We start from the raw sequence: 27,821 nt of genomic DNA, 5'->3' as shown, positions 1-27,821 counted from the left end.
TGCCTTGCTATAGCATGGCTGTGTGTCAGTGATGGTCTTGGGAGGCATATCCTTGGAGGGTCGCACAGACCATGACTGTTGTTAGGTACTGGAATGAAATCCTCATAGCTATTGTCAGACCTTGCGGTTGTACAGTGGGCCCTGGGTATGTGAGTGTGCAGGCAATTCCTGGATGACAAAGGCATTGATGCAATTGACTGGCCCAGACATTCCCCTTACCTAAATCCAATTGAGCACCTGTCATTAACGTGTAGTAACTTTCACACCAATTCCTCTAACAGTTGTTGAGATATTTCTGGACCATTTGACATTACCATTCATAAAGCCATGACACCAACAGGGATAAAAATTATTAAAGCCACAAATTCTTGTGATATAAAACACCATGACCAAGACAACTCAACATGACACAAGTGACATTTACTACTGAATACCTTTATTGTTGATAAAATACTTTCTGCAAATACAATCTGAAACGGATACAAACAGATGTCCACTGTCATAATTCAGCAGATCAGTCCTTATCAATAACACCAAAGATGTAAATGATACATGATACAAAATTAAATTTCACTATTGCTGAGTATATTGTAGATTTTATGCATCTGTTTCAAACAAATAAAAAAAAATCATTTCTACTTGCAAATTCTTGGCACTGGATGAAGACCAGATTAACACATGAAGCAGCATAGAAAAAAACTTCCTCCCCAAAATCAAATCCTCCCAAAAAAAAACAAAAAGAAAAACACCACAATTCATACAGTAATACAATTATTTTGTCACTTTCTTCAAATAAGTTATCTAAAGAATTATTTTTACTTCCCTGAAGTTCACATTTAGTGCATGCAAATGAAACATTAAATGTTCCTCAATTAAAACTTGTAAATCAGGGACCTTTACCTTTACATAATCAAGGAGAGAAGTTTTACAGTATATTTCTGGAGCAGAAGTGAACAAATTCATCTGGCATTATATATGGTTATATAACACAATGTGTCTTCTTTAATATTCAGTTATATCAAGGGTGGATAATGTCCAATGAAGGACAATAAATCTCCACTTTCACCCTGCAGCTGATGTGTCATTTTACACCCAAATTGTAAAATACACAGAGCCAAAACATTAAACAATGTGTCATAAATGTGTCTAAATACTTTAACTGTAGTTTACTGTAATAGAGCAGGGCAACAGTTGAGGGTTAGGAAAATTACAAATTAGACCAAAAAAAAAAAAAACAATAACAGGGCAGCAGAGGTAGAGTGAGAGAGGCAGAGAGTGAGGTAGGGAGGACAGAGCAGCACTGAGGCTTCTCCATGTTAAGGCCTGTCTCTCCTCTCCCTTGTCAACCTAAAATAAGCCCATCTATAGAGCCCATGATCCAGGTAAAGGTTTTTGTTAATGGTGCACAGTGACAGGTTTATTATATAAATGAGAGTCACTTCTTGTACAACCAATTACCTTATAAAGAACATCAGGACTTAGTGATGGTTGATTCCCTCTTGCAGTGGCTTGTTGTACTGGAAAATTGGTTAAAAGGAAGCCAAAATTTAAAAGCCACTGGCTGGTGGCTACCACTATACATTTTCACCCTGATTGCTACAGTTTAACTGCGGCAGTGTTTGAGAGTTAGCACAAGCTTCAGTGCAGTATTTCACTGCAGGTTTGTGATTGCAAAAGAAATACTTGCAGTATAAAGGTTACAAATTAGCTACTGGTGGATGCAGCAAAAATCTGTCCTGAAGGTCACACATCTCCCTCAGAAAATATAAAAACAGAAATTAAATTCGATAAAGGGCATGTGTGGCAGTTGTCATACTAAGAGCTTGTAAAAGACAAGCAAGACAAACATGGGTCATCCAATAAAAAAAATCCAGTAATTTTGCATAGAAATAATGCAAATTATAGCCAGTTGTTACAAAACATCAAATCAAAGTGCCAAAGAAGAAATTCTCTCTCTTCCTTTGCCAAAAATAAATAATTCAGAGGGGAAGCAGATAGGAATTTAGGGTTTGATTTAGTCAGTTTTAAAAGATGTGTGGAGAAAAAAAAACGGCACAAGACTTATGTCAGGTGGATTGTCCTAACTGCAACGTGGCAGCTGTGTGCGCGTGTGTTTTACAGGTAGTACTGATTTGTCCATACACCTAGGGGAGTGGGGTGCTATCTGAACTCCCCAACACTGATTGACAGTGCCACCTCTGGCTTCCTGGATTTGGTCCGTCCAGCCTTCTTCTGTAGTCCGGCACCATCAGCGCCCACAGTCTCCCCTCTAAACATAAGAAAGGGAATGACATGTTACATAAAAATAAGAATAATCACAGCTAATGGACAGTTTTGTGGTTTCAGAGCTATAAGTCACTGCAGCCATGAGGTGACTGCCAAATAATAAATACTTGGACTTCCTTTTCCCCGCACACAGTTGAAGCAGTAACATCTATAAATGTTACACAAAGTAACAAACGTTTTCCCAACTACGGCATGTGACAAATTAAAGTGAAGAAGTCCCACCCTTTCCTGCGTTGCTCTGCCTGCTCTCTGAGCCTTTGCTGCCCTTGCTCATCCTCCACAGTGATGAAGTCCCTGTTCTTGTCAATCAAAAGATTCTGAAAAGAAAAATCAAAAACAGACTGAGCGTTTCTTAAACAAAAACAAAACTGACTCTTTATGAACACAGCAGGGTTGTATTAGTACCTTGATGCCGATTGTGTCGCCATCTTTGAGGTGGAATGGTGCTCCCAGTAGTGATTCTGTTCTCTTCTTCTTTTTCTTTTTGGAAACCTGCTGGCTCTGAAAGTAAAAGACAGAAGGCATATTATTCAGTGATAATGTAACCAGGAATGAGCAACACATACAAGAATACTGAGATTTGCGTATAATTTCTTGCTTATAAAATAAAAAAAAAAAATAAAAGTTCCTGATGAAATGATGAACTGAATGATCAAGGTCAGATCTCTTATTATTAGCCAGATTTTACGCAGTCAACCTTCCTCTGTAGTGTTCTTCCAGAGGAGTATGATACTTTACCATTTCCTCTACCAACTTTTCTATTAAAAATTCAAAGAAGTAAAGACATACATATAAATATACCCAAAAAAAACTTGTATTCCTACCCAGTTGGATATTTCTTCCCACGTGTGTTTGTCTGGCTGGTGCTTTGCCAACAGCAGAGAGTCAGGAGAGAGGCCGTAGTGTGCAGCTAGACAAGTACGTAGAGAGCGAGGAGAAGAATCACGGGATGCATCCCAAATCAGCTCTTCTGGAGGGTAGTAACACCTCTCCCCTGGTACTCCCATCTTAACATTTAGCAACACTTCCTTGGGCCTTAGGAAGAGGGGGAAATAAGGGATCAAATGTGTTACAAACACAAGTGAAAGCAAAGATTTCAACAGAGAGGCTTAATTCTTGAACTATTTCTCATGGTGGGATACCAAAGGATTAGTTACATCCTAAACCTTACCCAAGATCCTCCTCTTTCAGCAGCTGTTGCACGCAAATGTCTGTACCACTGATTAGCTTCAATTTCCTGATCACGAGAAAACAGAAGAAAAAAGTAATGACTCAACTTTCTGTATCCATCCTGATGAAAATAATCTGATGGGTTTCAATTATAAAACTGGCAAAAAAAGTGGTCATACCTGAGCGTCAGCTGTTGTCCTCTGAGGATTCGTGCCAGCCTCAATCCCTCCATCTGCCATACGCGCATGAATGCAGTGGTTGGCACACACACATTTTGGAGAGCAGGCAGCGTCAACACCTGATACAGAGGTAGACAATAAAGTACAGTAAGAGAAGCACTTTTGGTAGAGAAAAGCAGCAAAATCACATGCCTCACTGTTGCACCTGATCCCAAGCAAAAGAACAATAACAGCACAACTAGTGACATATGATGGCAGAAATATTTAAATAAAAGCCCTTCTTAGACTATAGCACATAGTGGATGTGACCCTGAATTAGTGAACATCAGATTTAGTCTTGGCTAAAGAGAACTTGTTGTCAGTCTGACAGAATCAGAATCTAGGCTCTACCTGAGACTTGAGATCCTCCAACATGGCTTCGTCTGATATCTCCACCTGTCCTACACTTCTCAGGTCCACCATGTTGCCACCACAAAGAGGAGGCGAGTGACTATGTGTTTCAACTGCCTCCAGCATCTGCTCCTCAGCGTGTCCATTGTCAGTTGGATTAAAATCTGTTTCCATGTTTTTGGGATCCACATACAGCCATATGGATAACTTAAGAAAACCCTGAGGGAAAAAGAGACAACAAAGGCTAAAGAGAGAGGAAAGCTATAACATAAATTGTGAATCTCCAGCCAAAAAACATTTAAGTACCTTCGGAGGAAGTTGTCCCTCTGTGACGACTAATGTCTCTCCACTGCTTATCTTGAGCTCTGACAGACAAGCATCCTGAGAATAAAAGGTTGCAGTTAACATGTGACTGACATATTGATGGAAAACAAGAGAGGAATTAATATAATTAATTAATATAGTATAAACATTTTATAATCGCCTTTCACTTAGAGCTGCAATGATTAGGTGACAGACATAAAATTATCAGCAAATATTCAGATAATCAACTAATTATTTAAGTAATTATTAAATTAAAATGGTCAAACTTTCCCCAGTTACAGTTTGATATTTGTGAGGATTTGCTTTTTTGAGTCTTTATTTAATAATTTTTACATTTTGGACTGCTGGTTAGACAGTACAGACAATCAGATGACATCGCCTTGGGCTTTAGGAAACTGTGACGGACAATTTTCACTGTTTTGTATCATTTCATAGACCACATGATTAATCCATTAATTGAGAGAATAATCTGAACATTATTCAATAAAGAAAAAATTCTGTTTTTTATATTTAAGTTTTCAGTCAGAGTCAGAACTTTTGAACTTTTTCAGTCAGCAATTATTTTTTCCTGGTGCTTAACATCATTTTAAAAATAAGTGAACATGTACATATGCAGGTTAACATTAGAAAACAAACAAACAAAAAAAAGATATCTGTGTTCACTGATTGATTTAGGTGTTATGTCTTATTTACACTACAGTCAGCCACTCACCTCATCCATAAGTGGCTCGCCAACCTCTTCACACCAATCGAGCCTCCTCAAGTGCCAACAGGTTCCTGCAAGGACACATTTAAATGACATTACAAACCAGATACTGCCGCAAAGCACCACAGTAAAATACCCTTTTGATTAGTCTCAATTAGTCTCACAAAAGCAGTGGTAGTCTACATTACATGCAAGTTACACACACTTTGGGAAAACAACAGGAAGAAAAAGCTGTAGTTTTACCATCAAGTCCGACAGCATCCAGCATTGCCTTTAGACACTGCAAATAACATTATGATTAAATACATTTTAAATGAAATTTAATAAAAGCACATTATGAATGTTGCAGAAAACAAGTAGATTTTTTCCTTCACCTCTTTGACTGTACAAGTCTCCTCCACAATTATGTCCATCTCCATGCCAGCAGAGGGCGATGAGCCCACAGAGAAATGCAAGAAAAGCTGAAACACAAGGAGAAACATCTCCAAACATCAGTCAAATATTTAAATCTCTTGTAACTCCTCGACTTGGTGGTAGAAGGTACTTTACTGGCACTTAAAGGTTCTGTAACTTTCACCTGTGCAGCTGCAAATACAAAGGATTCATTGAAGATTTCAAATAAAAAGACACACCTGTGATGCCTTGGGGGCATTTCCCGGACAGAGAGTGAGTGTGGTCATGAGTCGCACTCCTGCATCCCGAACACTCAGCTCCTCGCACACTGTCAGTAACACAACAAGTGCACCTCAGTAAATGTTTGCTTCAACTTCAAAGACAGATGATGAAAAAAGAAAAATTACAGGAAGGGATAGTACCTTTTAAAAATTTTGACGAGGGGACAGTGTAAAGGAATGTGTATCTTAATATTTTGTTAAAATGAGGGGGGATTTCCAGCTTTTAGTTATCTGCACCATTAAAATCACCCCCAAGGTAGCAGATGACTAAGTACCTGGAGGAAGGAGTTTCCCTGAGCAGTCCACCTGTCTCAGACAGTACTGTGCACCTGGTCAGTGAGACAGAAATAACAGCTGAATGAAGAATTTGAACATATAAAGAGTCAATATAAGAATCCAAACACAAATTACTTGAAGAAACTCAGGAGGTCCTGAGCCAAGTTTCGTGGTCAATACCAGGCATAGTGTGATTTATCACATCTTTCAAATACACTTATAATATAACTGTTAGGTCTATATTTTGATGCCTACAATGATCTGTTTTTTTTTTATATACATACATGTGTTAACATACAGGTCATATCTATCAGTGGTGTTGTGCAGGACTCCATTATATTCAGATGTGTTTTTAATATTCTGATCCCGTCATAGGGAGGAAAAAAAGTTAGAAACACCTCTCAATATAGTGTAGTTCAGTGCAACACCACCTTTAAGTATAACCTTAATGACAAACACACAATTGAACTTACACATTATAGTTCTAAGAGATTTTAAGCTTTCTGAAGTGTTCATGTGCTGCTGCTTAATGTAAACAAATACCAAAATCAGACTGGGACTCAGCATCTGCATATACAGTAATAACTGACCCTGACTAATAATGGAGGGTTGGGAACATAGATATGTGTAACATTGAGCAACTTGCCTGGGCGAAGCTCCTGTAGCTGCAGCTCCTCTATGGCCCTCTGTTTCACCTCACACAGCAGCTGTAGCAGAGACACATTAAACAAGACTACATTTTTGAGTGGAAAGATAAAAAGGAAGAAGAGACAACAAGATAGAGCAAAAACAGAAGCACAAAAATTACTGACCATATTTCCTGTGGCTGGAACCTTAATTTTCTTCCTCTCCTCCTCCTCCCCCTCCCCTTCAGCTCCTCTTCCTCCATGTGGTCGAAACTCCACCTGGAGCCAGCGGCAGTCAGATGGTGTAGTCACAGTGACCACATCTCCATTGAGGGTGAACACACTAAACAAAGACGACAGCTGTAAAACACAAACGTAAAGAAAACCACACATACTACATAATGCAGGGAGTTTTACCTGCTGTCGAAGGACTGTGGCTCCAGCACCAACAGCGCGTCTCCATCTTTCAGCGACAGTTCCTTTAGCGTCCGCTGCATGTCATCGGGTGGGAACACTCTCCATCCGCTCGCCCCTCCTCCTTCTCCTGCCCCCTGCTCTCTTCTCTTTCCTCCCTTATGCTCCTGGCATAGCAGACTCTCCTTAGGCTCCCCCAGTGCCTCCTTCACCTCCCCAAGTGTCACACCTCCTGCAAACCCTCTCGCCTCCTTTTTAAGTCCTAGCCCGCCATTTTCATAACCACCTCCGCTCTCCTCACACTCCACCCCGTCCCCCACTTCCTGCTCCACATCTTCACCCAAAAAGGGACGGACTACATTCAGCAGCACTGGCTCCCACTCAGCTCCAGTCAGGATAGTAGCACCACACACCTGAGGAGATAAAAACCAGCATAAAAGTGAGTTGATCTGGATCTTGACGTTTGAGCATGTTTGTTATGGACGATGCTTTTCTTCACCTCTCTGCCGTTCCACACAAACAGGTCAGAGTTTGTGTAGATGCCTGCGCTGTACAGGGAGACATTGTCATCTGGAAAGAGAAACACAACCAGAAAGACATTACAGAGATGTACAAAATCTCTTGAAGTATTGTAGTATTAGTATTGAAGTAATGTCTCACCTGTGAGAGTATTGTAGAGGTGTAGACCAGCTGGAAAACTCTTGGCCACAGTCAAAGCCATATCCCCTTCCCAGAGTTCCTGCATCTGAATAGACAAATCCACATATGAAAACACAAACATGCAGTTTATTTCCGCAATTTTTTTTTTAGGATTTAAAACACTTAATTGATTTTAGGAATAAAGTTACCTGGTAAATAGCTAATCGTAGGTCTCCTACAGTCTTTCTACGGTCAAAACTGAGGGTGGTGCTCCCGTTGTGCTCTTTGTTGGCTGGTTGCAGGGCTCCGTTTTCTAGGCGGTAACAGGGTGCCAGGTGCAGGCGCAGCTCCACTGTGTTATTGGTGGATTCAAACTTCTCACTGTAACGGAAACAATACAGATTCATATCAATCATTTTTGCAACAAACCATTTTTCATATACCTTTCCTTTTTTGACTCTTACATTTACTGATTTAGGAATTATAGATACCCCTGAACCGCCCATAGATTGAGACTGAACTGTCAGGTAGAACTGATTAAATTGAGGTGTAATGTGATAATACTTTAATATATGACTGTGTTTCTGTACCGCATCTGTTGCAGTTTGACGTTCTCCTCTTGAGCCATCTGGACGAGGTGAGAAGGAACTTTATATTGTGGATTGGTCAAAGCTGAAAATGTAAAAAAATTAAAAAAATAAAAATATTGTGAATATACACATTTTAGTCATCTTACTACTTAATCTGCTATTAACTTGGTAAATGCCAACACTGTTAATGAGTTATCAGGATGAAATCAATGATTATTTTTTTGACATGAACCCACTCAACCCAACTGGGCAGATATAAAGTTTCCAAAACAAATGAAAACCAGCGTCCATTACCTTCATTGGGCCTGTGCAGCTGTGTTTTTCTGTAGAACAGCATGTATGCACTCTCTTTACCCTGGAACTGCTTCTCTATGTCAGACTCCCTTATGGAGGTCACTGCAGAGTCATTAAGGTCAAACCAGTGGCTACCCTGCTGACAGACAGGATGTTACACCGTGAGAAACAGGCATGAAAAGTAATCACAAGATGTCCACGAGGAAACTAGATGAGGAAAAAAATTTCAAAAGGCTTTACACTGGATAAATGTCATTTTCAAGTCTGAATTCCTGCTTAAGTGTGATTTACTCTTGTACCCCTGGTTCAGGTTCTGGTTCCTGGACCAGTCCTTCCTGTTGTTCAGTAGCTCCTGGGTCTGAAGCTGCTGAAGGATCAGAGTTAGTAGTCTGCTCTGTTTGGCCAGGGGGCTCAGTCACTGGGTTTGGCAGGTTTGTCTTCAGTGCTACTCTGGTACCATTGGACACCAACATGAACACATCATTGTGGGACTGAAGGAACTGCATTGGAAGAGAATTAAGTAAAGAAAAAAACATTTACAGGCAGAAGAAATAAGAAAAACTGGAACAGACAAACTGATTTAAGCACAAAAGGACACCACTGATCATTAGCAAAGAAACCAAAAATACCTTTCCTATGGGACCATAGTGTTTCCTGAACTTTTTGCTCCAGGATGAACCAATCTTATCCATGAGTTTCTGGCCCAGTTGGTCCACCAGGACACTCTTTGATGGGTCCTAGTAGACAGGAAATGAACACCACCTCATTCATTCATTTTTCCTATACCACTGACTCCATATAAAAACTTGAATTAAAGCTCACAGTTGTATACCTATGCCAAACAGTTGCATTTTACATCCATGTCTGTAAAGACTCATATAGTATAGTATATGTAATGAAGACTAACGCTTCAATAAGACACTACATGTTTTTCCTTTAATTTGTCATCCGCAGAAAGATAGATGGACAACCTGAAAACATAATCCCTCCAGCCATGGCTGTCACTGGTGTGGAAGAATAAAACATGTATGAGAACTAGATAAAAAATGTGTTGTTGCAGTACCTGGGCAATTATAGTTGTTAGGACAGACAAAGGGTCATCTTCTTGCAGCTTTGACTCACACACTTCCTTGACTTCCTCCTTGACTTTCCTTTGAGTTTTAGGTTTGCAGTCCTCCTCCTAACAACAACACAAAGATGCTGCCATTTCCAATGCACACATTCAAAGGCTTGCAGATGTTGATAAACTTTTCTCAATGACCAATTAGCCATTTGTCAGTACCGGCACCTTATATTCTAAAATGTGAGTACAAATAATGACTTCTTATTTGTACTAAAATCTGTGTTTTTGTTTTTAATCCTCCTGTTTGCTTTTTTATTTTTTCTCACCGGTGGCTCCCATTGACCGAGCTCGTCAATGTCCCTGATATAAACGTGGTAATGGCCACCATAGCAGCCGCCCTTATGGATAATCACAGAGAACAGGTCGTAAGTGTAATCAGAGTCCTCTCCATCAGTCTGTAAGAGAGGAACACATAATAGTTTACTTTTTAAGACATCTTAGTGTGACCAAGCCTTCCAACATTAAGTTAAACCTGAGCCTGAAAACCAATAAAATGGAAAAATAATAACAATAATTGAAATAAAAAGGTTCTGTTAATTGTGCCGAATCTGAACAAAAGTGAGGTCAGAGTGTTAAAATCTGTCAGGTACCCGTTCACAAAATGGCTGTAGGTTGATGGTGTGGGGGAAGCTGTAGCGTCCTGTCTCCTTGTATCGCTCACATTTGGCATAGTCAAAGCTGAATCTCAGCAAAGACATGGTCATGAATGGAGGGAGCTTCTTCAGCTTAGCAGACTGAATAATAGCAAAATGAGCAAAGAAAGGAAGGTGAGAAACAGTGAAAAAAAATATCAAAACATTTTAATATCATTATAACCTCTGTTATTATGTTAGCACAATCTGACCTTGGCAGCAGTGACCAGCCTGTCACACTGTGCACAGCGGTACAGGTTATTGCCCTCAAACAACTCCTCCTCCACAAACATGTTCCACAAAGCCTCCTCAAGGCTAGACACGCCACAAACACACACCGTCAGGTCCAGGAAGTCCTCCTATAGAAGGCACAAATAAACATTTACACCAGATGTGGGTTAATTGGAAATCTTTGTACTACTACAATATCTCCTGCAATGGCAGGCATCAATTTTATTAAATCTTACTTGGCAAAAGACATAAAACATATTTACAACTTTTTTTAAAAGGACAAAATATAACTTTACAAAAGCAGCCAGGTCAGAGAGGCAGAGAGGCTTATGGCATATGGACACACCTGTCTCTGGCTGACATTTCCACACTCCTTGCAGACAATGCTATTGACAATGGTACCATGGTAGAGCCGGTGAATAAATGTACTACCAGTGGTGCCCACAAGAGAGTGCTCCAGAGCGCTGAACAGAATTCTGTTCAGCTCCTGCACGTCATGCTGATTTGTCCCCTAAAAGAGGAGGACAACAGAAAAGATCAAATCAGGGACAGAAAGACATGTGCTGTGTCCTAATGCCATATTATGTACAAACAGTTTGCAGTGCGTAACATTTTTTTATCATATAATGTTTTTGTTGTTATTATAGAATAAATCAATGCATTTCAGTTTTATACTTAACAGAAAATCATGCAAGACGTCAACCACATAACATAATAACACCAACTACTTTTTCTTTTCCAGCAGAAAGCAGCTTCTTTACACATATTGATTTTATTGAGTGTACTTAATTCATTTTACCACTGAGAACACTATAAATATTTGTAAAACCTCTGTAAAATCAGTTTGTAGTAAGGGATCAGGACACAACATGTCACTCTTTACTTTGAACCCAACATTACACACAGCAACTTTTCAACATTTTCATGTATTATGTGCACAGTCACTCTCACCTCTCCCAGCTACGGCTTAGGTTACACTTTCCATTTTGAGCGATTGATTTTAGAGCTCTGGTTCAAATTCTGTTTCTTTCTCTCCCTTCATGTTTTTATTTTCATATATTTCATTATCCCTCTTCACAAATTTATTTTGCATAAATGCGTCCACACAAACTCAAATTCTAAACAGGCTGCTGACCTGACCACTATTCAGTAAGTCTGAAAACCGATTTGGTGAATTTCAGCATATATTTCATGATCAGACTGGAGAGTAGATGAATCTCGGAAATGAGAAGTGTAACCTGAGCCTCCCTTTCTCCTTCTCACTGAAAAAGATAACGGGAACAGACCTCGCTGCTGTTCCAGCCAAAGCTGTCAGTGAGGTCGGCAGTGGAGGCACTCTGCTGGTCCACCAACAACAGACGGGCAAACAGTCTCTGGAGCTCCAGTGGGATCACTCTCACCTGAGGAAAAGAAGGGAAAGCTTCATTACCTTTCACAAACACACACACATACGTGGTTACACCTTAGACACCTTGCAATTCTTACTTTGGCCCCTGGTTTCTCTTTGTCTTCCAGGGATCCTAACTCCTCTGGCTCCAAACTGAACAGCTCCTCTGCAAAGATACACACAAAACAATGAATAAGTAAATAAATAGTTAACTGTACTCTGTTTGGCCTCTGTAGTGGTGGACCTCAGTCTCTTCCTGCGAAAGGAAGAGTAACTTGTCCTTACCTCTAAACTCTGGGGTGAACAGCAGGGTCTGAAGCAGAGAGTTCAGGTAGCACGTCCCTCCCTGGTTCTTGATGCCGCACAGATTGCTTGTTCCTCGAGCTGGAGGCGGCTCGTCTCCCCCCTTTGAAACTCTCCCTTTGGAGGAAGTGGAAGAGAAGCCTTCCTCCTCATCTTCTTCGAAAAGATTCCCAAACATGGCGTGCGAGTTTTCTTTATTTTAACTCAGTTTTCTCTCAGTTATGCTGGGACTCAGCCTCGTAGTAAACCGTGTTTTAACACTCCGATGTGCCCTCTTGCTATCTCATCTTGGTCTTGCCGAGTTCTCTGTTGACAATGGCCGGGCTGACTCTGAAATAAGAGGACTTCACGGGGCTGAACATATCGACTATTACCGGATGTATATGCGTTGGCCTCGCACTTATGTTATTCACGTAGCTTAACACGCTAACAAAGGGCAAATCAACAGCAGGACACTGATGAGCAGCTTGACAGCTCAGCGAAAATGTTAAAAAAAAAAATCAGGTTCTCCGTAACGCTAACCGTCAATGTATCTACGACTAAAAAATTGCGCCCTCTTCCCGAAACTGCAAGGACTGATTTAAGTAAACTGTTACTCAAAATTGCTTCGGACAATGGCTCTTTCTTCCTCTGTCGGTCTTATAACAGTTAATAAACGAAACGTAAATACAGATATCGTCGGTGAACAGTAGGCAGCCATGTTTCTTCCTAGCAGAGAATGTAATGGTGCATTCTGGTACTTGTAGTATCACACCTGGTTGCCATACATGCTTAAAATGAATATAACTGACGATATTTGTTTTACATATTACCTGGCCAATGCGTATAAGCATTTTTCAGTCTTTTATAATTTCTGTAATTTTCTGTCACTTCACTGGTACGGCCATAATATTTGTTAGCTACATCTCTTTTAACAGCAGGAAAATACACTGCCACAAAAACTACATTTCCCACAATTCTTCTCTTAGATATTACAAAAGGGTCATGGGACTTGTAGTGTGACAGCACCAAAACACGTTTCACAGTTGCCACTATAGTTGATGGCAGTTATGTGCCCACGGCCATGTGTGCAGGGTTGCATACCAATCAAAGATCTCACCAGTTATCTGATTGGAGACGAAATGACTTGGAATGAAAACATGTACTTTTGATCTTAAAGGGTATGTTTGCTACCCTTGTTGCCTATGCTCTAACTAAACATATCTGAAGATTAGACAATACAAAAACAGCCCTTGTTTTGAATATAATAAGTCTGGTTTATTGTAATTTCAATAATTTACTTTCACTTTTACATATATATTTATAATTCATGCAGTCAAAGGCAAAAAGTTACAATCAGTCCAAGTCTTTTTGAGAGAACACATTCCACTAGATAAACAAAATGTTAAATATAATTTCAATATAAAATGCTTTTACGGAAATATAGGAATCTTAGAGGCTGTCCATTTCTGTCGGAAAATGCACACAAATAGACATATTCTCATAGAACTTTTGTCCACACTAAATTGTCTTTTTAAAATGAGGTTTAGATGTTAACCTAGCACAAACAGTTAATATTGTGGGATAACTGTATGCAGGGTTAGTCATTATACCAAATTACCCAGGCAAAACCCCTGGGAGATTTTCTGAGTAGTCACCACAAAAAAAACTCTGTAATTATTTTACTTTTTTTTTCGTATTTTACTAATTGGTTTAACTGTTAAATGACATTTTCTGTAAATTTTATCTCCCTACATGATGGTCTAAATGCAGTTTCAAAACTGTCTCCATGCTGCAAGAATATAAAAACGCTAGATTAATCCTTTTATCATATGTCAATTTAACTTAATGTTTCTTGCCTAAAACCATAAAATACAAAGATATTTACCCTAAGGAATATCAGAATAATTCTTCAAAATCCACCATGTGCAATTTCTTTGTAGTTGTTGAATGCAATGTCCTCCTCAGCTTGTTAAAACCCGCTAGACAACCCCCAAAAATAACATTAAGGACATGGCTTTAATGGTTGCTAAAACCCTGACAGTATGTAATTGAGGTTGACCCTGAAATAGTGGACAAGCATAGTTTTGTAAAGGCACACACACATTTCAAACATTATTGCATACATTTTCTCACACAAAAACACAGACACAAAAGGACAATGTACACCCTTACAAAGAATGACATGCACACACACACACACACACACACACACACATACACACACACACACACACACACACACACACACACACACACACACACACACACAGTTCACAAAGCCATGTGCACACTCTCTTTTTGCCTAATAGGTTTTCAGTTTGAACACTTTGGAGAGAGGTGCTTTGGCACTAGAGTAGATCAGATATGATTCTCCTTTAAAGCTGAAAAACTCCCAGTCACTGCACCCAATGGTTGGGAGCCAATGAACAGGAACAAAGCCTTCATATCCCTGCCATCTAAAAACAAACAGAGAAGAGGAATCAAATCAAATGTGTATTTGCATCTGCTTAAAAATAGCTCTGGATCAAAAATTAGCTGTGGATTATTTCCTTGTTCCTAGTGAATCCTCACGTGTCAAAAGTGCAGGTATGACTAGTGAAAACTAGTCTGGCCCACAGGAAGAAAATAAATCTACATTACAACAGTGTAGGTGTATGTCCCTGAGATGATTTCACTAAGTTACATAGCAATCAGTATGGGTGAATTATTTCACACTGGGAGGGGTGTTGTTGACAAGTTGACTACCTGTAGAGAATGCTGTTGAGAGAGTAGGATTCTCCGTTAAAGGAGTTAGCGACAACCAGAAAATGTTCCTCCCCGAGGCTGAAGAACTCCCAGTCCACTGCACTGGAGAGACATAAAGGTATGTGGTGATTACATGATTACAAGAGGGTGAAATGCCAGGAAGTGTTCCTGTAGTCTATCTGTGTGTATATTGTGTATAATGCTTGCAGATATGTACCTGTAAGTGACAATGTCCTGGAAGCGGACAAATAGCTGTCCATTCATGTCAAGCTCATAGATAGTGGAGTTGATGGCGTATCGACTTGGTCCGTTACCATGGAGTCTGTGTCCATTGGCAACAACCAAGAAGACTCTGCTGCCAATCTGAAACATCTCCCAGTCTGTGGCGCAAAATGTCTAGATTGACAGTAAGAAAGAAAACATACTGTCGGTGTGGTGGAAGTCTGAACAGTGTTAAAACATGGAAGGAGATATGAGAGGAGTATACGGCTTTGTGAGGCTGTATTTAGGCGCAGCAGTGCTTAGAGCTACAGTACATGCTAACATCAGCTTGCTAACATTGCTCACAGTGACAATTGACATGCTTATATTTAGCAGGTATAATGTTAATCATTTCACCATTTCAGTTTAGCGCATTAGCATGCTAGCATTTTCTGATTAGCACCGAAGTTATTGCACACATTTCTAAGTGAAAACTTTGACCTGGTGGTGGCACGAGAGGATGAATGAGGGGATCATTAAACTGGTGGGGACCTGAAAGTTTAAATAAAATTTCATGGCAATCCATCCCAACAGTTGTGGAGATATTTTATTTAAAATCACAAATTTCAACATCGTGGTGGCACTAGAGGGAAAACCACAGGACCAGCAACCTCAGCAGGATTCGTCCTCTGGGGATCATGCATGCATGTCTGTATAAAATTTCATGGCAATCCATTCAATAGTTGAGCTATTCCAGGCTGGACCAAAGTGGTGGAACCAACCAACTGACGGTTTGACTGACTGACATGGCATCAATGCAGCCACACTGTTAGCATGGCTTAAAAGGTGTCAAAATTATGTTTTCTTTCTCGCTCAATGATTTCAGGTGATTAATTTCCCATTGCCCCAGGGTGTTCTTGTGAACCCTTGTATCAAGCTGTGGAGTTTCCCTAAATCACACATCTCCTTATGGTTTCTCATGTGACTATCAATGTGTCAACGCTCTCTCCTCAAATGTGGCTAGATTCAAATATATGATTCACTATCAGTTACATGTCAAAGCATTGCTATCGCTGAGGCAAATCATGGCAAACCACATGCTCTATTTTTGGCTCTGTCTTAAATGCTTATACACGCCCGTTACTCGCTGCCACATCTCTCTTTTCATTACCCCTTTATCTTTCCCTGTTCGTATTCCCTTCCTTCTGTGTGCACAAACAAGATAGATCGTTTTTCATACTCATCTCAAAAATACAGATCCCATCAGAGGAAATCAAAGCCCAGCTGGTGAGAAAATGAATGGTATGGAAATCATGCAGCAAAATGTTACGGTAAAGTGCTCCTTTCCACCCACGTTTAAACACCTTCCAAATTTACCCTGTATTGCGGTGTAGTACCAAACATCTGACACTGAGTGATTATTATGTTCACCACATACCTTAATTGTCTGGAACACCTGGAAGCTTCCATTGATCCAAACATAGATGACAGAGTCTACAGAAGTGGTCACTCCATCGAAAGCATTTGCAACCACAAGGAAATGGTATGGTCCGACAGTGAAGAACTCCCAGTCATAGGCCCCTGAGGTTGGCAGCATCTGGTGAACCTCAAAAGACTTTGTTAACCTGTTCCACCTGTATATCACACTGTCTATAGTGTGATTATTATTACCTGAAAGACAAACCAGACAGAGAATGTAATATTTTGATATTTTACACAGATTTAATACAGAAATTCTGGAAGTAAACAGGTAGTTATTTGATGGATATTTAGTTTTTACCTTGTCTATGATTGGCCACAGCGAGATAGGTTTGTCGATTGATGTTAAAGGCTTCCCAGTCACGGGCACAGTAGGTCTGCAGAGACTGGAACTGCACAAACTTTTTTCTTTTCTTGCTCCACTTGTAAATCACAGAAAAGTCCATCTCTGACTCTTTGTTAAAACGATTGTGTTGCCCTCCCCCAGAGTTAGACACCACCAGGTATGTCTAGATCAAAAAACAAGACAGAGGGAATATGGCTTCAAAGCTTATTTCTACTGTAGTGTGATCTCTCCAATGCTTTTTTACTTCCTTTTCATCATACTTTCTTTCCCATGTTGAAGTGTCTCCAAACCAGGGCTTCATGGGTGGTAATATTCTGGTAGAGCTTGAATCCTGAGTGGGTCCACAGATACACAGCAGAGCCGGAGGCTTTGGAGCGGTGAGCCATAGCAGCCATCAGACCCATGCCAGGTACCTGGAAAACCTGAAGATTGGATTAAAGAAAAAAGAAAACTGATATCTTAAACTTTGTAGACAGTCATGTTGTATGGAAGAACAAAATCACACAATGGTGAAAATTAAGACTACACTAGATTTTATACAGAAATCAGACCAACCAACAGTGGGGCTGTAACAACATCAATCATAGCCGACCAAGATTGCCCCTGTGAATTTCACAAATATGCACCTCTCTACCTACATGTAATTACATTTATAATTACATTACATTCAGTCGGCCGATGCTTTTGCCCAACGCAGTTTATAATATATGCATTCAAACCAGGCAGGTGCAAAAGTCATATATCATCCAAAATTGAAAGTGTATCCAAGAGATGGTAGTGTCACATTGAAACAGAGGAGCAAGATACAAGTGATCTCCTAAAGAGAAGTGAGCAGCTAGAACAGCGGTTCCTGCTTGTGACCGTTTGTCACAAGGATACATGTCTGTGAGTTGTGAAGAGTGATTTTCCTCTCACTTAAGACTTTTTCCTCAGAATATTTTAGAGGCCTGAAGTGGTAAAAGTATAAAATATTTCACATGGAAAAAAAACTGAGCTTGCTGAAGACTAAACATAACTTTTTGGAGCTGAGTTTTTTTTTTTCTTATTTCCCACTGTGGTAATTATCTTGTGACCAAATATATCTATTTCGTGACCCCTTGTAAGCTCCCTGACAACCTGGTTTAGAAACCATGGTCTTGAAAAACACTAGACTCCCCAAAAGAAAGATGTGTTTCTTCTCTTGTCTGCCTTTGGTTTCCTCAGCTATAAGTATCAGTGAGGATTCAAGCAATAGTATAGACACAACAGATATACATAAACATTCATTTTTAAATAAGTGGATGAATACCTCCACATCATGTGTCTCTGAGCTGGTGGTTAGGACCTGATGTTCCAATACATAGTCCAGTCTTTTGTGATCTAGAGTAGATGAAGAGGTGAAAATTTAATCAATGTTCAACCCAAGCCAAGAAGAAAATTGCTCATGATGGGTTGATGTACAGTTCTCACCCTCTAGTACAGTGATCCACACTGTACCGTCGCAGAGGTAGAGGCCTTTCCTGAGCGGGTTGAACCACAGCTGGCCTTGTTGCAACTCTGAGCAGGAGCGCTCCAACCCCACTGACACTGGCTCCTCCGTTTCTGACAGCACGTGATCAAAGCACAAGGGCAAGCGAACAATTAAAGAGGCAGGAAAGAAGAGAGGCCATACAGTATCAAATGGCTTGTAAAATGCAATTTACCATGGCTTTCACCTTCCCTCCCCATCACAGGCAGATCTAAGAGAAGCGGTGGTACCGACAGAGCTGCTAGTTGGGGGTCGGAAGAGGGGCAGATCTGACGGGTGGCATCCGAACCTGGCAGCAAAACCAGCTGCCGCAGCAGGCCCTGTACGTGGGCAGCACATAAGATGGAAAAGCTTTTCACAAAAATTTATTAACCTTGTAGTTTACAATAGTTTGGCAGTTTATTTTCTTGTTAATGTCATTAAAGTTAATAATGGGGAAAAATATGTCTTACTGAAAACAAGCCTTTCCATCTCCCCCGACTGCCAATGTGGAATCTGGATCCCTGAATGTTAAGGTCTGAAGGGAAAGGCGTGGAGGGAACGCTGTTTGCCATAAAAAGATATAATTATTTCTAATAGCTGGAGTAAGTTGTTTTTCTTCTGTAAATGAACATGAAGCGTATGTAATTAAAGTAGTCTCTCACATTCTTCTGTTGTTGTCTGAGACAGAAAAGTATGAGACATGAATTGTATCGTATAAGTACTGTATGGGTGCTGATATTCCTCCCTTCTATGCGCCAGAGGGAGTTTCCACTAAAAACCATCTATCACATACTGTCAGGCCACTATGATATGGCTGCAGGGGTGTGAGCAGATTTGGAGCAGTGCCATTGTATTGTGGTGAAGGATCTACTATCCCTCAGGGGGATTCAGAAGGAACAGGAAGAGGATGGTGGGAGGCAGACAGTCAACAGAAAACAGACAGAAGCACTCAGGAGGAACAAAAAGGGGAAAAAAAGGAACTTACATTTCCACTGGTGAGTTACAGTCCACTGTGAGCCTCACGTGACTACCAATGGTTAAAACCAGAGTGTGCCACTGGTTATCAGCCAGTTGGGTGCTTCGAAACACCCAGTGCTCTACGACCCCTCCGTGACCTTTAAAAAGGAAGTGCAGATATTTTCTCGAAAACCTCAGTCCCAGGATGATCCGTCCATGTTCCTCATTACTTTTGCCTTGCTTCTCCTCCTCCTTCTTCTTCTCCTCCTCTCCATCGTGTTCTTCTCCACTGACACCCCTCTTTTTGTTGCTTTCCACAACATCTCCTTTATCGTTCTCCTTCTCCTCCGCTGCCACTGTTTTTGGCTCCATCAGTGAAAAGATGTATTCATTCCTCTGTACGACAAATAGGAAAAACATTAAGGCACACTGTATTTGGCAGGAGTGGAAAGTAATAGAATATATTTACTCAAATACTGTGCTTAAGTATGATGTGAGGTACAAGTAAAAGATCTCGGTGCTTCTTGCTCACCGCGGATGCAGCGTGAGTGACTTTTAGAGTCACAACAATGGAGAATTCTTTTGGGAAGAGATCACAATTCACCAGCAGCTGGGAGGAGGGAAAGCTCAAGACAGTATGAGGGCTGGAGAAATGTACACCCCTCACCCCTCCAGCCTGCTTCATGTGCACCCCGGGCACAAGTTTGGAGGTGTCCCGCTCGAGGACAAAAGACAGGAGATCCAGAGGGAGCAGATCTGCAAACAATAAGAGAATAAAGAGGTCAGGAAGACGTAGAAACTGCTATGCTATAAACCAGTGGTTCCTAACCTGAGGGTTGGGACCCCCTAAAGAGGTCGCAAAATAAATCTAAGGGTCCTGAGGTGATTAATAATACTTTACTATACATATACTTTACTCCACAGCAGTTAATTGATGGCATGAGTTACACGTCACTTAAGACAGTAAGATTTTTGCAGACAAAACATATGAAAAATAATGAAATATGATCAAATATGATGTGTTGTTATGAATTAAATCACCAGATATTTTATACAGGTGGATTAGTTAAACGACAGAAATAAACTGATTGACACTTTGATCATGCAAAAATACCAAATATTTCAAGGTTCCAGCTTTTCTAATGTGACAGTTTGCTTCTCTTCCTTGTAAATTCAATTAATTTTTAATAAGAAGATTGAGATTTGGTCCATCGGTTGTGATAAAGGAAGGTTTCACTTTGGGACCACTTTTTTCATTGAGTACTTTAACTTTTAGTACTTTAAGTGCATCTTCCTGACTACGCTTACATACTTCTACTTCTCAACGAGTATTTTACAGTGTAGTATTATATACTTTTACTTGAGACTTCTTCTACCACTGCTCATAGGTTAATATTCATCATATTAAACCAAGGTGTCTCAAATAGACATACAGCAGCTTTGTTTTAAGGGGACGCAAGTTGGAGAGGTTGAGAACAACTGCTATAAACTAATAAATCAATTAATGAAATAGCATGCTGAAGTCCCCCCCCCCCCCGGTGCGTGAGAAATAGCCCTGGGTGGTGGTGAAGCTATAGGAGGTTTTAATACGGGTTATTATTAACAAAGACGTTAATTGGAAAGTGTGAAGACATCATATGAACCTGCGCCCTGGTAGTATCGATCTTCTGATGTGTATAGAACAGTTGTGGAATCCTAACCACATCCAATGTCTGTACATGTTTTTGGACGTTAATTTAAGTTAGTATTGCTTGCAGTACTTCACCCACAAGCACTCCCACCGTGCTGTGAGCAGATGCAGACAGTTAGAATTATCCAAAAGAATTTTAGCTGGGGGGGTTTCCCAGGTTTTTAGATGAAACTGTAAATCACCGAATAATCATTAGCTGAACATCACATGTTTTGAACTGGGCTGAGGTAACAGAGAGTAAAGCTGAGGTTGGGAGAGATGAAATAGGATAAAATGGTACAATACCTGTACAGTGTCTCCATGTGTCTGTTGTGGTGCTGATGACCCTTAACCCCAGGAGAAGGAGCTGCACAAATATCAGTGATGACATTTCAAAAAGCCTGTTTGGTTCAGTTGCCAGTCGATACGAATGTCTCCATACTGAGGGTATCTCTCTATGTCTTTTCTCCCTTTTGTCTCTATGTTAAGTGACAATACACACCAGACGATTGTGTATTCTTCATATTGACCTAAATGGGCGTTTTCAAATCTTCCAGCCCCAAAGAAAAAAGTCTATTCAACAAATTCTGTTGAAAATGATCAAAGCTATACTGGCTACCTAAGCTTCACATGTACTTCAATACAAGTAGTAGAGGATCTGTGCTTGGAGAGAATTCCATTCATCCGTGTGGAGAATCCTGCACCTGCAGCTCCTTTTAAACACCGGAGCCATGCAAATCACTAAACAGCCCGTCACTCATCCTCCCACAACCGCCTCTGATGACACAGACCTGCCAGAGGGGTGAGCTGCTCCATTGTGTGTGTGTGTGTGTGTGTGTGTGTGTGTGTGTGTGTGTGTGTGTGAGTGTGTGTGAGTGTGTGTGTGCATGCTCACTTATGACAGACAAGCAGACAGAGAGAATATTTTAATGTAATAGTATTGAAAATATGTCAAAAGACAAATTCCTCCAGACATGCAGTATGCGAAAGGGGCCTTAGCAGCCATAATTTTTTTTTCATTAAAAGGCAACTTTAAACCAACAGCAGAACATCTGTGACCTTTGGTCCACTAATGCATAGATGGATATGAGCTCAGCTATTATCATATTAGCTGTTATCCCATAGTTTATTAGCTGAGAAACCGAGGTATGTGCATGAACTCAACTGTGATATTAAAGTCTAAAACCTGGTTGTTTTCCTAAAAGATTTGCAAATATTACTTACTGAAAATGCAATGAAGTCTCCGGACAGTGAAATCAAATGCTAAGTGGACTCAGTTATATATTTGAAATTAGGAAAACATTAAATTATACAAATACTGCAATGGACAAAGTACAAAGAGGGCCTTGGTCAAATAGTATTTGTAAATAATAGTATTTGCATTTATTTTAACCTGCTGTGTGCAGTCTCTATAGCTCTTAGACTTATAATCATCTGTGGTCACCCAACAGATTAATAGTCCTAACAACTTCATAGAATATTTGACCTCTGGTTGTTGGTTACTAGGCACTCGCTAAATAATCAAACTGTGTTTTCAGAAACAGCGGCATCTCAGCTTGTGTCAGATCTCTCAGAATCGTCTCATCCACCGACCGGCATATTTACAAGTCAAATGCACTCCGTCTCTCTTCCTCTCGCCCACATTAATATCATAGACTGCACATAGACCAGGATACAAGATACCAACTCTGCCCTGTCCTTCTTTTCCTCTATCCATTCATTAATCTTTCTTCCTTCCAGGCACGGCAGTGAGTGTGTGTGACATTCTCCTGTGTGGTTTCAGATGGATCTGTTTAGATGCAGAAAAGTTGATGTAGATTGGCACTTGATTTTCCTTATTCCTGGTTTGACTCATCAGCCTCTGTTAAATCTTATCACTGTTTCAGTTGCACTGAATGCAACTATTCAGTCACTTTATCAGATCAGATCTAAGGTTTAGCATCAGGCCTCAGGCGATCCAGGTCACCCTGGAAGTTAATACAGTTTAAAATAATTATCTGACTTGGTTTGATATATGAACATACATTTTATGTTTAATCTGCTTTCATTTAGTTTGGTCTTTAAATGAAGTCTTAAGTACATTTGAGTTTCAGGACTACTATAGAAACTGGTTATTTTACCTTTTGGTGTTTTTTTCCTGCATCATACTTCAATTTTATGCATGATGCTTTTTAAGGTTTGTTGTGTTGCGTGTTTCCACATGTCCATGTTTCATGTTGGAATTAATCTGCTTGTTTGTTTAGGTGTTGTGGGTATTTATACTAGTGTGTAATGTGTAGGTTTTTTTAATGATAAAATAAGATCAAACCAGAGACCTTATAATGGTTCAGTGGCACCACCTAGCTGTCTTCTACCACTATTCTACTATTCAGGCCACGTTAAAGTTTCCTTCCATAGTACTTACATACATTTTTAGAAGGCAGGGGTACAGCGGGAATTGAAGTTGGTGCTGTGTACTTTCCCTTTTGAAATTAATGAAACAATATAGCTTAACAACTTCATTACCTCCCTCCACATCTTAAAAAAATATCCTGTGATAGTTGAAGTACGATGAAGGACAAAGTAGGATGAAACACTTGACCCATTTTTGAATAGACAAACATAAAATAATGAAGCTTAAGACAGCAAATCTGAGTACCAAACTATATTTATTGTATACAGTAGTAAAAGACCACAAACAATGTACAAATCAGTAGAGAAACAAATAACATGACAAGACCTGGGCCCCGTTCTTCAAACATTACAAAGTTTAGCTCGTGTTAGCCAGCTCATAAGATTTTTCTCCAGCTAACTTACTTCTTCGGATGCAAGTGGAAGGCTGATTTGTTTGTCTTGATAACTGTGCTACAACTACATTTAAGGATATGGGAACATATTTGAAAGATTAAAAATGAGGTGAAATTCACAAGGCCAGTCACAACTCCTCAAAATACAGTCTGCATAATTTTCACAATATATCAAAGTTAAAAACGCTCCTTTGCTCTGGTTCATACTGCACCAAACGACATTCTGAATTCTTTTCTTCTCAATTGCACTAGCTTTATTTTGACTATTTAAATTAAAACCTCTTCTGCTATAACAATACTGATGGATTGGTGCTTTTAAAGAATGGTGCAGCCTTATGTGAAAATAAAATTGGTAAACTTAAAAAAGCGTTGTCATGATTCAACTCACTATGAAGGAGCTTGCGCTTCTGCAGGTTTTGAGCTAAGGGACTGTCATTTTAATCCTGACTGAACTGAAAAACTCCAAGCTCAAGTCAGACCATCAACAATCAAATCAAGCCAACTTAGTTATCAATGTATGAAGAACGGGGCCCTGTGGGTACAGAACACTTATCTCCCAAACTCCATCAGTTGACCTCCCTGCCCTCCCAATATGCAAACAGCATGCATCCTCCTCTTAACTGCAAAATATTTGAGACATTCATCACCACTTGAGATAGCTTCAGTTTTCAAAACTGCAGTTAAAAGGTGTTGAAAAGAAATGGCCTGCAACTTCTGCCTTGTGCACATCAGAAAACATTATCTCAACAGTTGATAAAGCAGAGAAAAGTGTCTTCAAAATGCATGACAAAACGCATACTGACTTTTGTTGGATATCCTTGCTCATACTGGAGGCTGCTCCTCTTCAAAGCACATGTAGAATCAGTTGTCCCATCAGCCTACATTCGCAAGGACAATACAGAGATGAGACAGCTGACCCCAAAACAACACTAAGGAACAATCTCCCAGTCACTCCCACCCACAGCCCACCCTGAAAACCCACAAGCAGAGTAGCTTGTAAGAATACTTTAGGGACCAATCACTGGCCCACTTCTTCAGAAAATAGGGAAAGAAAACCAAAAGTTATGTATTCCACATCAAGATTATCCTTATACAGCCAGACCCCGACTAACTCCGAATAAGGATGCACCACAGTGGCGTAAATGAAATTTCGCCCATAACGGGCGATTACCGAATATTGGTCTGTACGGAAGACACCCCCAAAAGAATCTTTCCCAATTAGTAGCAGTCAAAGAAGCAAATAACATTAACGAAATACAAACTCCCTTAAAATCTGACAGTTTTGACCTTATAGTTTGCATTTAGAGTGATCCAAATACAGCAAATATGAAATAGAAGTTCGGTCTTTGGAGTATTGGTCCAAGCCCCACAACATTTATCTAACATCCACTCTGATACTTCTGTACAGAAAAAGAAAAAAAAAAAAAAAAAAAAGAAAAAAATAAAAAACCAACAATCCCAAGCCCCTGGGGTGTTAATTTTTAAAAGAAGAAACAAAATTACAAAAACATTGAAGAACTCTTTAGCAAAAGCACCTAAAAGGCGGAGAGAATTAAAATACATTTGACAGAAGAGCAGGAGTCACTGTTCAGACAAAAAACACACATGAGAGCGAAGTGAAATGGAAGGCGGGTGTGTATTAAGTTCAGATCGTGCTTCCACTTCAAAAGCATTTTCATGCCCACTGACTGTGACCCCTGGGCAAAAAAAAAAAAAAAAAAAAAAACAAAACTTGCAGAGCCCCGCATTCGACCCCGCTGGATGAAAACCGTGACAAACTACTTGATACTAAGCTTTCACTGGAGAGTGAATGAGAAGCACTGACAAACCAGGAGCAGCTGTGGCGTGCTGTTGGTCCAATCACAGCCTGCAGTGCCAGAAGGAAATTGTTGTCCTGATTGGCCAGCAGAGAGACTGTTGACAAGCACAAAAGTTCAGTCCTGGCTGAGACAGTACATAAACAGCTGAGGAGCCGCCCCCCCACACCTGACGAAAAACCATGACAGACATCTTTAAACTTAAGGAATAATAATAATAATAATAATAATAATAATAATAATAATAATAATAATAGGCTGAGAGGGGCAATGAGGAGGGGAGGGACAGTGAAGGTGGCTTAGGGCGTGGTCTGAGGGTGGCCGTCAATGAGGTGGGGAGGACTTAGCAGTGTCCGCCCGTCTGCTGCTGGAAAACATCTATGGTGTCTTCATCTTCCATTTCCAGCTGAGGGGAGCAGAGGTTCACAGTTAATAGAAATAACCAACAGCTAAAATGATGCAGGGGTTAAAATATTATACATAATAACTTAAGGCTATCTAAAGACACTGAATGCCTGAATTTTGCTTGTGATGTTTAAACTGAATATTTCACTAGGTAATTCCTTCCAATAATGGCAGGCTTCTGTAATGTGTTACCATCATGTAAACATACGACTTCAGTGATGTTCAAAGAGAATATAACAGTGAATAGATCATACCTGTGCAGGTGTATCCGTCTCATTGATAGGCTGGCCATCAAACCTGAACCTGATCTGCCTTATTGAGAGACCCTGCAGGAGCAAGACAACGGACATGAAGAGCATGTGCTGAGGATTTTTAGTACAGGAATAGCATAGTGAAGTGCACAGCTAATGGAGAGGCTGAAGGGGTCATTACAGCAAATCCACAACAACTGCGTGTTGCTGGAGAGGTAGAGATTCAAAAGCAGTCATTTGGGCTTTCAGCTCACCTGTCGTTCACAGTACGCCTTCATTAGTTTGCTGAGTGGTGTGTGTCTTTTTATTTTAAACTGGACCACCGACCCATCTTGCCCTGCAACCTTGAGGTTGATGTGATCATTCTCAGTCTTTACTCCCTCCTGCAGAGACAAACATGTTTAACAGGAGTTAAACCAGCAGGTTACAAGTCACAGAGATACCACAAACATTACAACAAGGGGTTTATACTGAAGTCACAGATACAATACAGGTAACAGCACTGCTATCAGAGACATATACCAATCAAGTTAGTTACCAGACTATAAGCTGCACACAGCCTGCTACTTTAAAAGTAATTTCACAATAAAAGGCGAGTGCAAGTTCAATGTGTGGTGAAGGAATAATTCGACACTACTTTAAAGATGTTTTAACCAAAACAAACTTGCACGAGGCTTAATAATGGAGGCATATGTTGCTTCCCGGGCAGTCATAGAACGCTAACGTTAGCATGATTAGCTCCAGGCTAGGTGGTCGGCACGCCAGCCCTTCAGTACTGCTGCTAAGTTTAGCTGCCGGCTAACGCTGCTAGCTATTTTGTTTTGTTGTGCTGTGGCCAAACAAGCACCGACACATTAAACGCAGCAAAAACAACAGGACTGTATTAGTTTTTAAATTAGTGCGTCACCTCCATTAGCGCCTCTTTGTAGCTGCTGCAGTTGCGGCATTTGCTGCGTTGCGGACATAACGTGGTCCCGTTTCGACAAAGAAAAAATCCGCAAATAACAATCATGCTGTAATTGACATTTCTGCCCACAATCCTCGAGACCCTCGTTAGTGGGACACAACCTCTTCAATTTCCATCCACAGTGTGTTGGGTAAGCGCATCTAAGTGTAAATATCGATGTGCGGGTTCTCATTCATTTGCGAAACAAACACTGCGCCGATTCAGAGAAACGTGCAAACCAGGCCATTTTAGATTGCACATCTGAGAAATGGTTTGGCAGGAACTTGACTGAGCCATCACTGCAAACCCACAACTCAGTGAGCCTTAATATCTTACCTTTGGCTTTTCCTCTGACATCTCGGCTGGATTTCGTGTCACGGTTTTCAGAATAATCGGTTAATTGAGGGTTATTGGGTCTTTCTGCCGCCTTCTGTCCTCTCGTCTCCTCCACTGACGGGTGCGCGCTTAGGACCGCAGTCGCAAATAAACCATTGGATGAGAGAA

The 27,821-nt window shown here is 40.3% G+C and overlaps 3 protein-coding genes across 4 annotated transcripts; all 3 read right to left on the bottom strand.

The window, feature by feature from the left end:
• Window positions 1-414: 414 nt before the first annotated feature.
• usp40 (ubiquitin specific peptidase 40) lies at window positions 415-12,942 on the bottom strand. 2 transcript variants are annotated; one of them, XM_056394102.1, is made up of 31 exons: window positions 12,227-12,942; window positions 12,040-12,107; window positions 11,841-11,954; window positions 10,901-11,065; window positions 10,536-10,682; window positions 10,282-10,425; window positions 9,958-10,086; window positions 9,632-9,748; window positions 9,198-9,305; window positions 8,868-9,068; window positions 8,569-8,707; window positions 8,275-8,356; window positions 7,894-8,065; window positions 7,706-7,790; window positions 7,545-7,615; window positions 7,049-7,458; window positions 6,818-6,974; window positions 6,652-6,712; window positions 6,005-6,058; window positions 5,688-5,776; window positions 5,430-5,516; window positions 5,299-5,335; window positions 5,062-5,126; window positions 4,332-4,406; window positions 4,026-4,244; window positions 3,636-3,754; window positions 3,458-3,523; window positions 3,111-3,321; window positions 2,692-2,787; window positions 2,509-2,603; window positions 415-2,269 (listed from the first exon to the last, which is right to left on the bottom strand). In XM_056394102.1, the coding sequence occupies exons 1-31, from the start codon at window positions 12,420-12,422 to the stop codon at window positions 2,161-2,163; spliced, it is 3,888 nt and encodes a 1,295-aa protein (XP_056250077.1). In that variant the 5' UTR covers window positions 12,423-12,942; the 3' UTR covers window positions 415-2,160. The 2 variants fall into 2 exon arrangements, with proteins under 2 accessions (XP_056250077.1, XP_056250079.1); XM_056394104.1 differs by having other exon boundaries at window positions 8,569-8,704.
• A 563-nt stretch (window positions 12,943-13,505) lies between these two features.
• Window positions 13,506-21,503, bottom strand: LOC130180386 (thrombospondin-type laminin G domain and EAR repeat-containing protein-like). Its single transcript, XM_056393889.1, has 14 exons — window positions 21,419-21,503; window positions 19,976-20,199; window positions 19,765-19,839; window positions 19,472-19,692; window positions 18,957-19,047; window positions 18,680-18,824; window positions 18,447-18,578; window positions 18,286-18,356; window positions 17,258-17,419; window positions 16,953-17,160; window positions 16,611-16,843; window positions 15,189-15,367; window positions 14,972-15,073; window positions 13,506-14,682 (listed from the first exon to the last, which is right to left on the bottom strand). The coding sequence occupies exons 1-14, from the start codon at window positions 21,501-21,503 to the stop codon at window positions 14,529-14,531; spliced, it is 2,082 nt and encodes a 693-aa protein (XP_056249864.1). The 3' UTR covers window positions 13,506-14,528.
• Window positions 21,504-23,741: 2,238 nt separating this feature from the next.
• Window positions 23,742-27,808, bottom strand: sumo3a (small ubiquitin like modifier 3a). Its single transcript, XM_056394115.1, has 4 exons — window positions 27,654-27,808; window positions 26,626-26,754; window positions 26,375-26,446; window positions 23,742-26,121 (listed from the first exon to the last, which is right to left on the bottom strand). The coding sequence occupies exons 1-4, from the start codon at window positions 27,672-27,674 to the stop codon at window positions 26,059-26,061; spliced, it is 285 nt and encodes a 94-aa protein (XP_056250090.1). The 5' UTR covers window positions 27,675-27,808; the 3' UTR covers window positions 23,742-26,058.
• Between the last annotated feature and the right edge of the window lie 13 nt (window positions 27,809-27,821).

The sequence above is a fragment of the Seriola aureovittata genome, chromosome 13 (assembly GCF_021018895.1).
Source record: "Seriola aureovittata isolate HTS-2021-v1 ecotype China chromosome 13, ASM2101889v1, whole genome shotgun sequence".
NCBI lineage: Eukaryota > Metazoa > Chordata > Actinopteri > Carangiformes > Carangidae > Seriola > Seriola aureovittata.
The sequence above is the reverse complement of the archived record's forward strand: the minus strand, read 5'-3'. Positions and strand labels throughout refer to the sequence as shown.

Coding starts and splice junctions, on each gene's coding strand:
- sumo3a (XM_056394115.1), bottom strand. CDS start 27,674: ATGTCAGAGGAAAAGCCAAAG. Junction 26,755..27,653: donor TGTCAGAGGAAAAGCCAAAG/GTAAGATATTAA, acceptor TTGTCTCTGCAG/GAGGGAGTAAAGACTGAGAA. Junction 26,447..26,625: donor AGGCGTACTGTGAACGACAG/GTGAGCTGAAAG, acceptor TTGCTCCTGCAG/GGTCTCTCAATAAGGCAGAT.
- usp40 (XM_056394102.1), bottom strand. CDS start 12,422: ATGTTTGGGAATCTTTTCGAAGAAGATGAGGAGGAAGGCTTCTCTTCC. Junction 5,336..5,429: donor AGACTTGTACAGTCAAAGAG/GTGAAGGAAAAA, acceptor TGTTATTTGCAG/TGTCTAAAGGCAATGCTGGA. Junction 4,245..4,331: donor AGGGACAACTTCCTCCGAAG/GTACTTAAATGT, acceptor TTTTTCCCTCAG/GGTTTTCTTAAGTTATCCAT.
- LOC130180386 (XM_056393889.1), bottom strand. CDS start 21,503: ATGTCATCACTGATATTTGTGCAGCTCCTTCTCCTGGGGTTAAGGGTC. Junction 19,840..19,975: donor TCACTCACGCTGCATCCGCG/GTGAGCAAGAAG, acceptor TTTGTCGTACAG/AGGAATGAATACATCTTTTC. Junction 19,048..19,471: donor TGTAACTCACCAGTGGAAAT/GTAAGTTCCTTT, acceptor TATGGCAAACAG/CGTTCCCTCCACGCCTTTCC.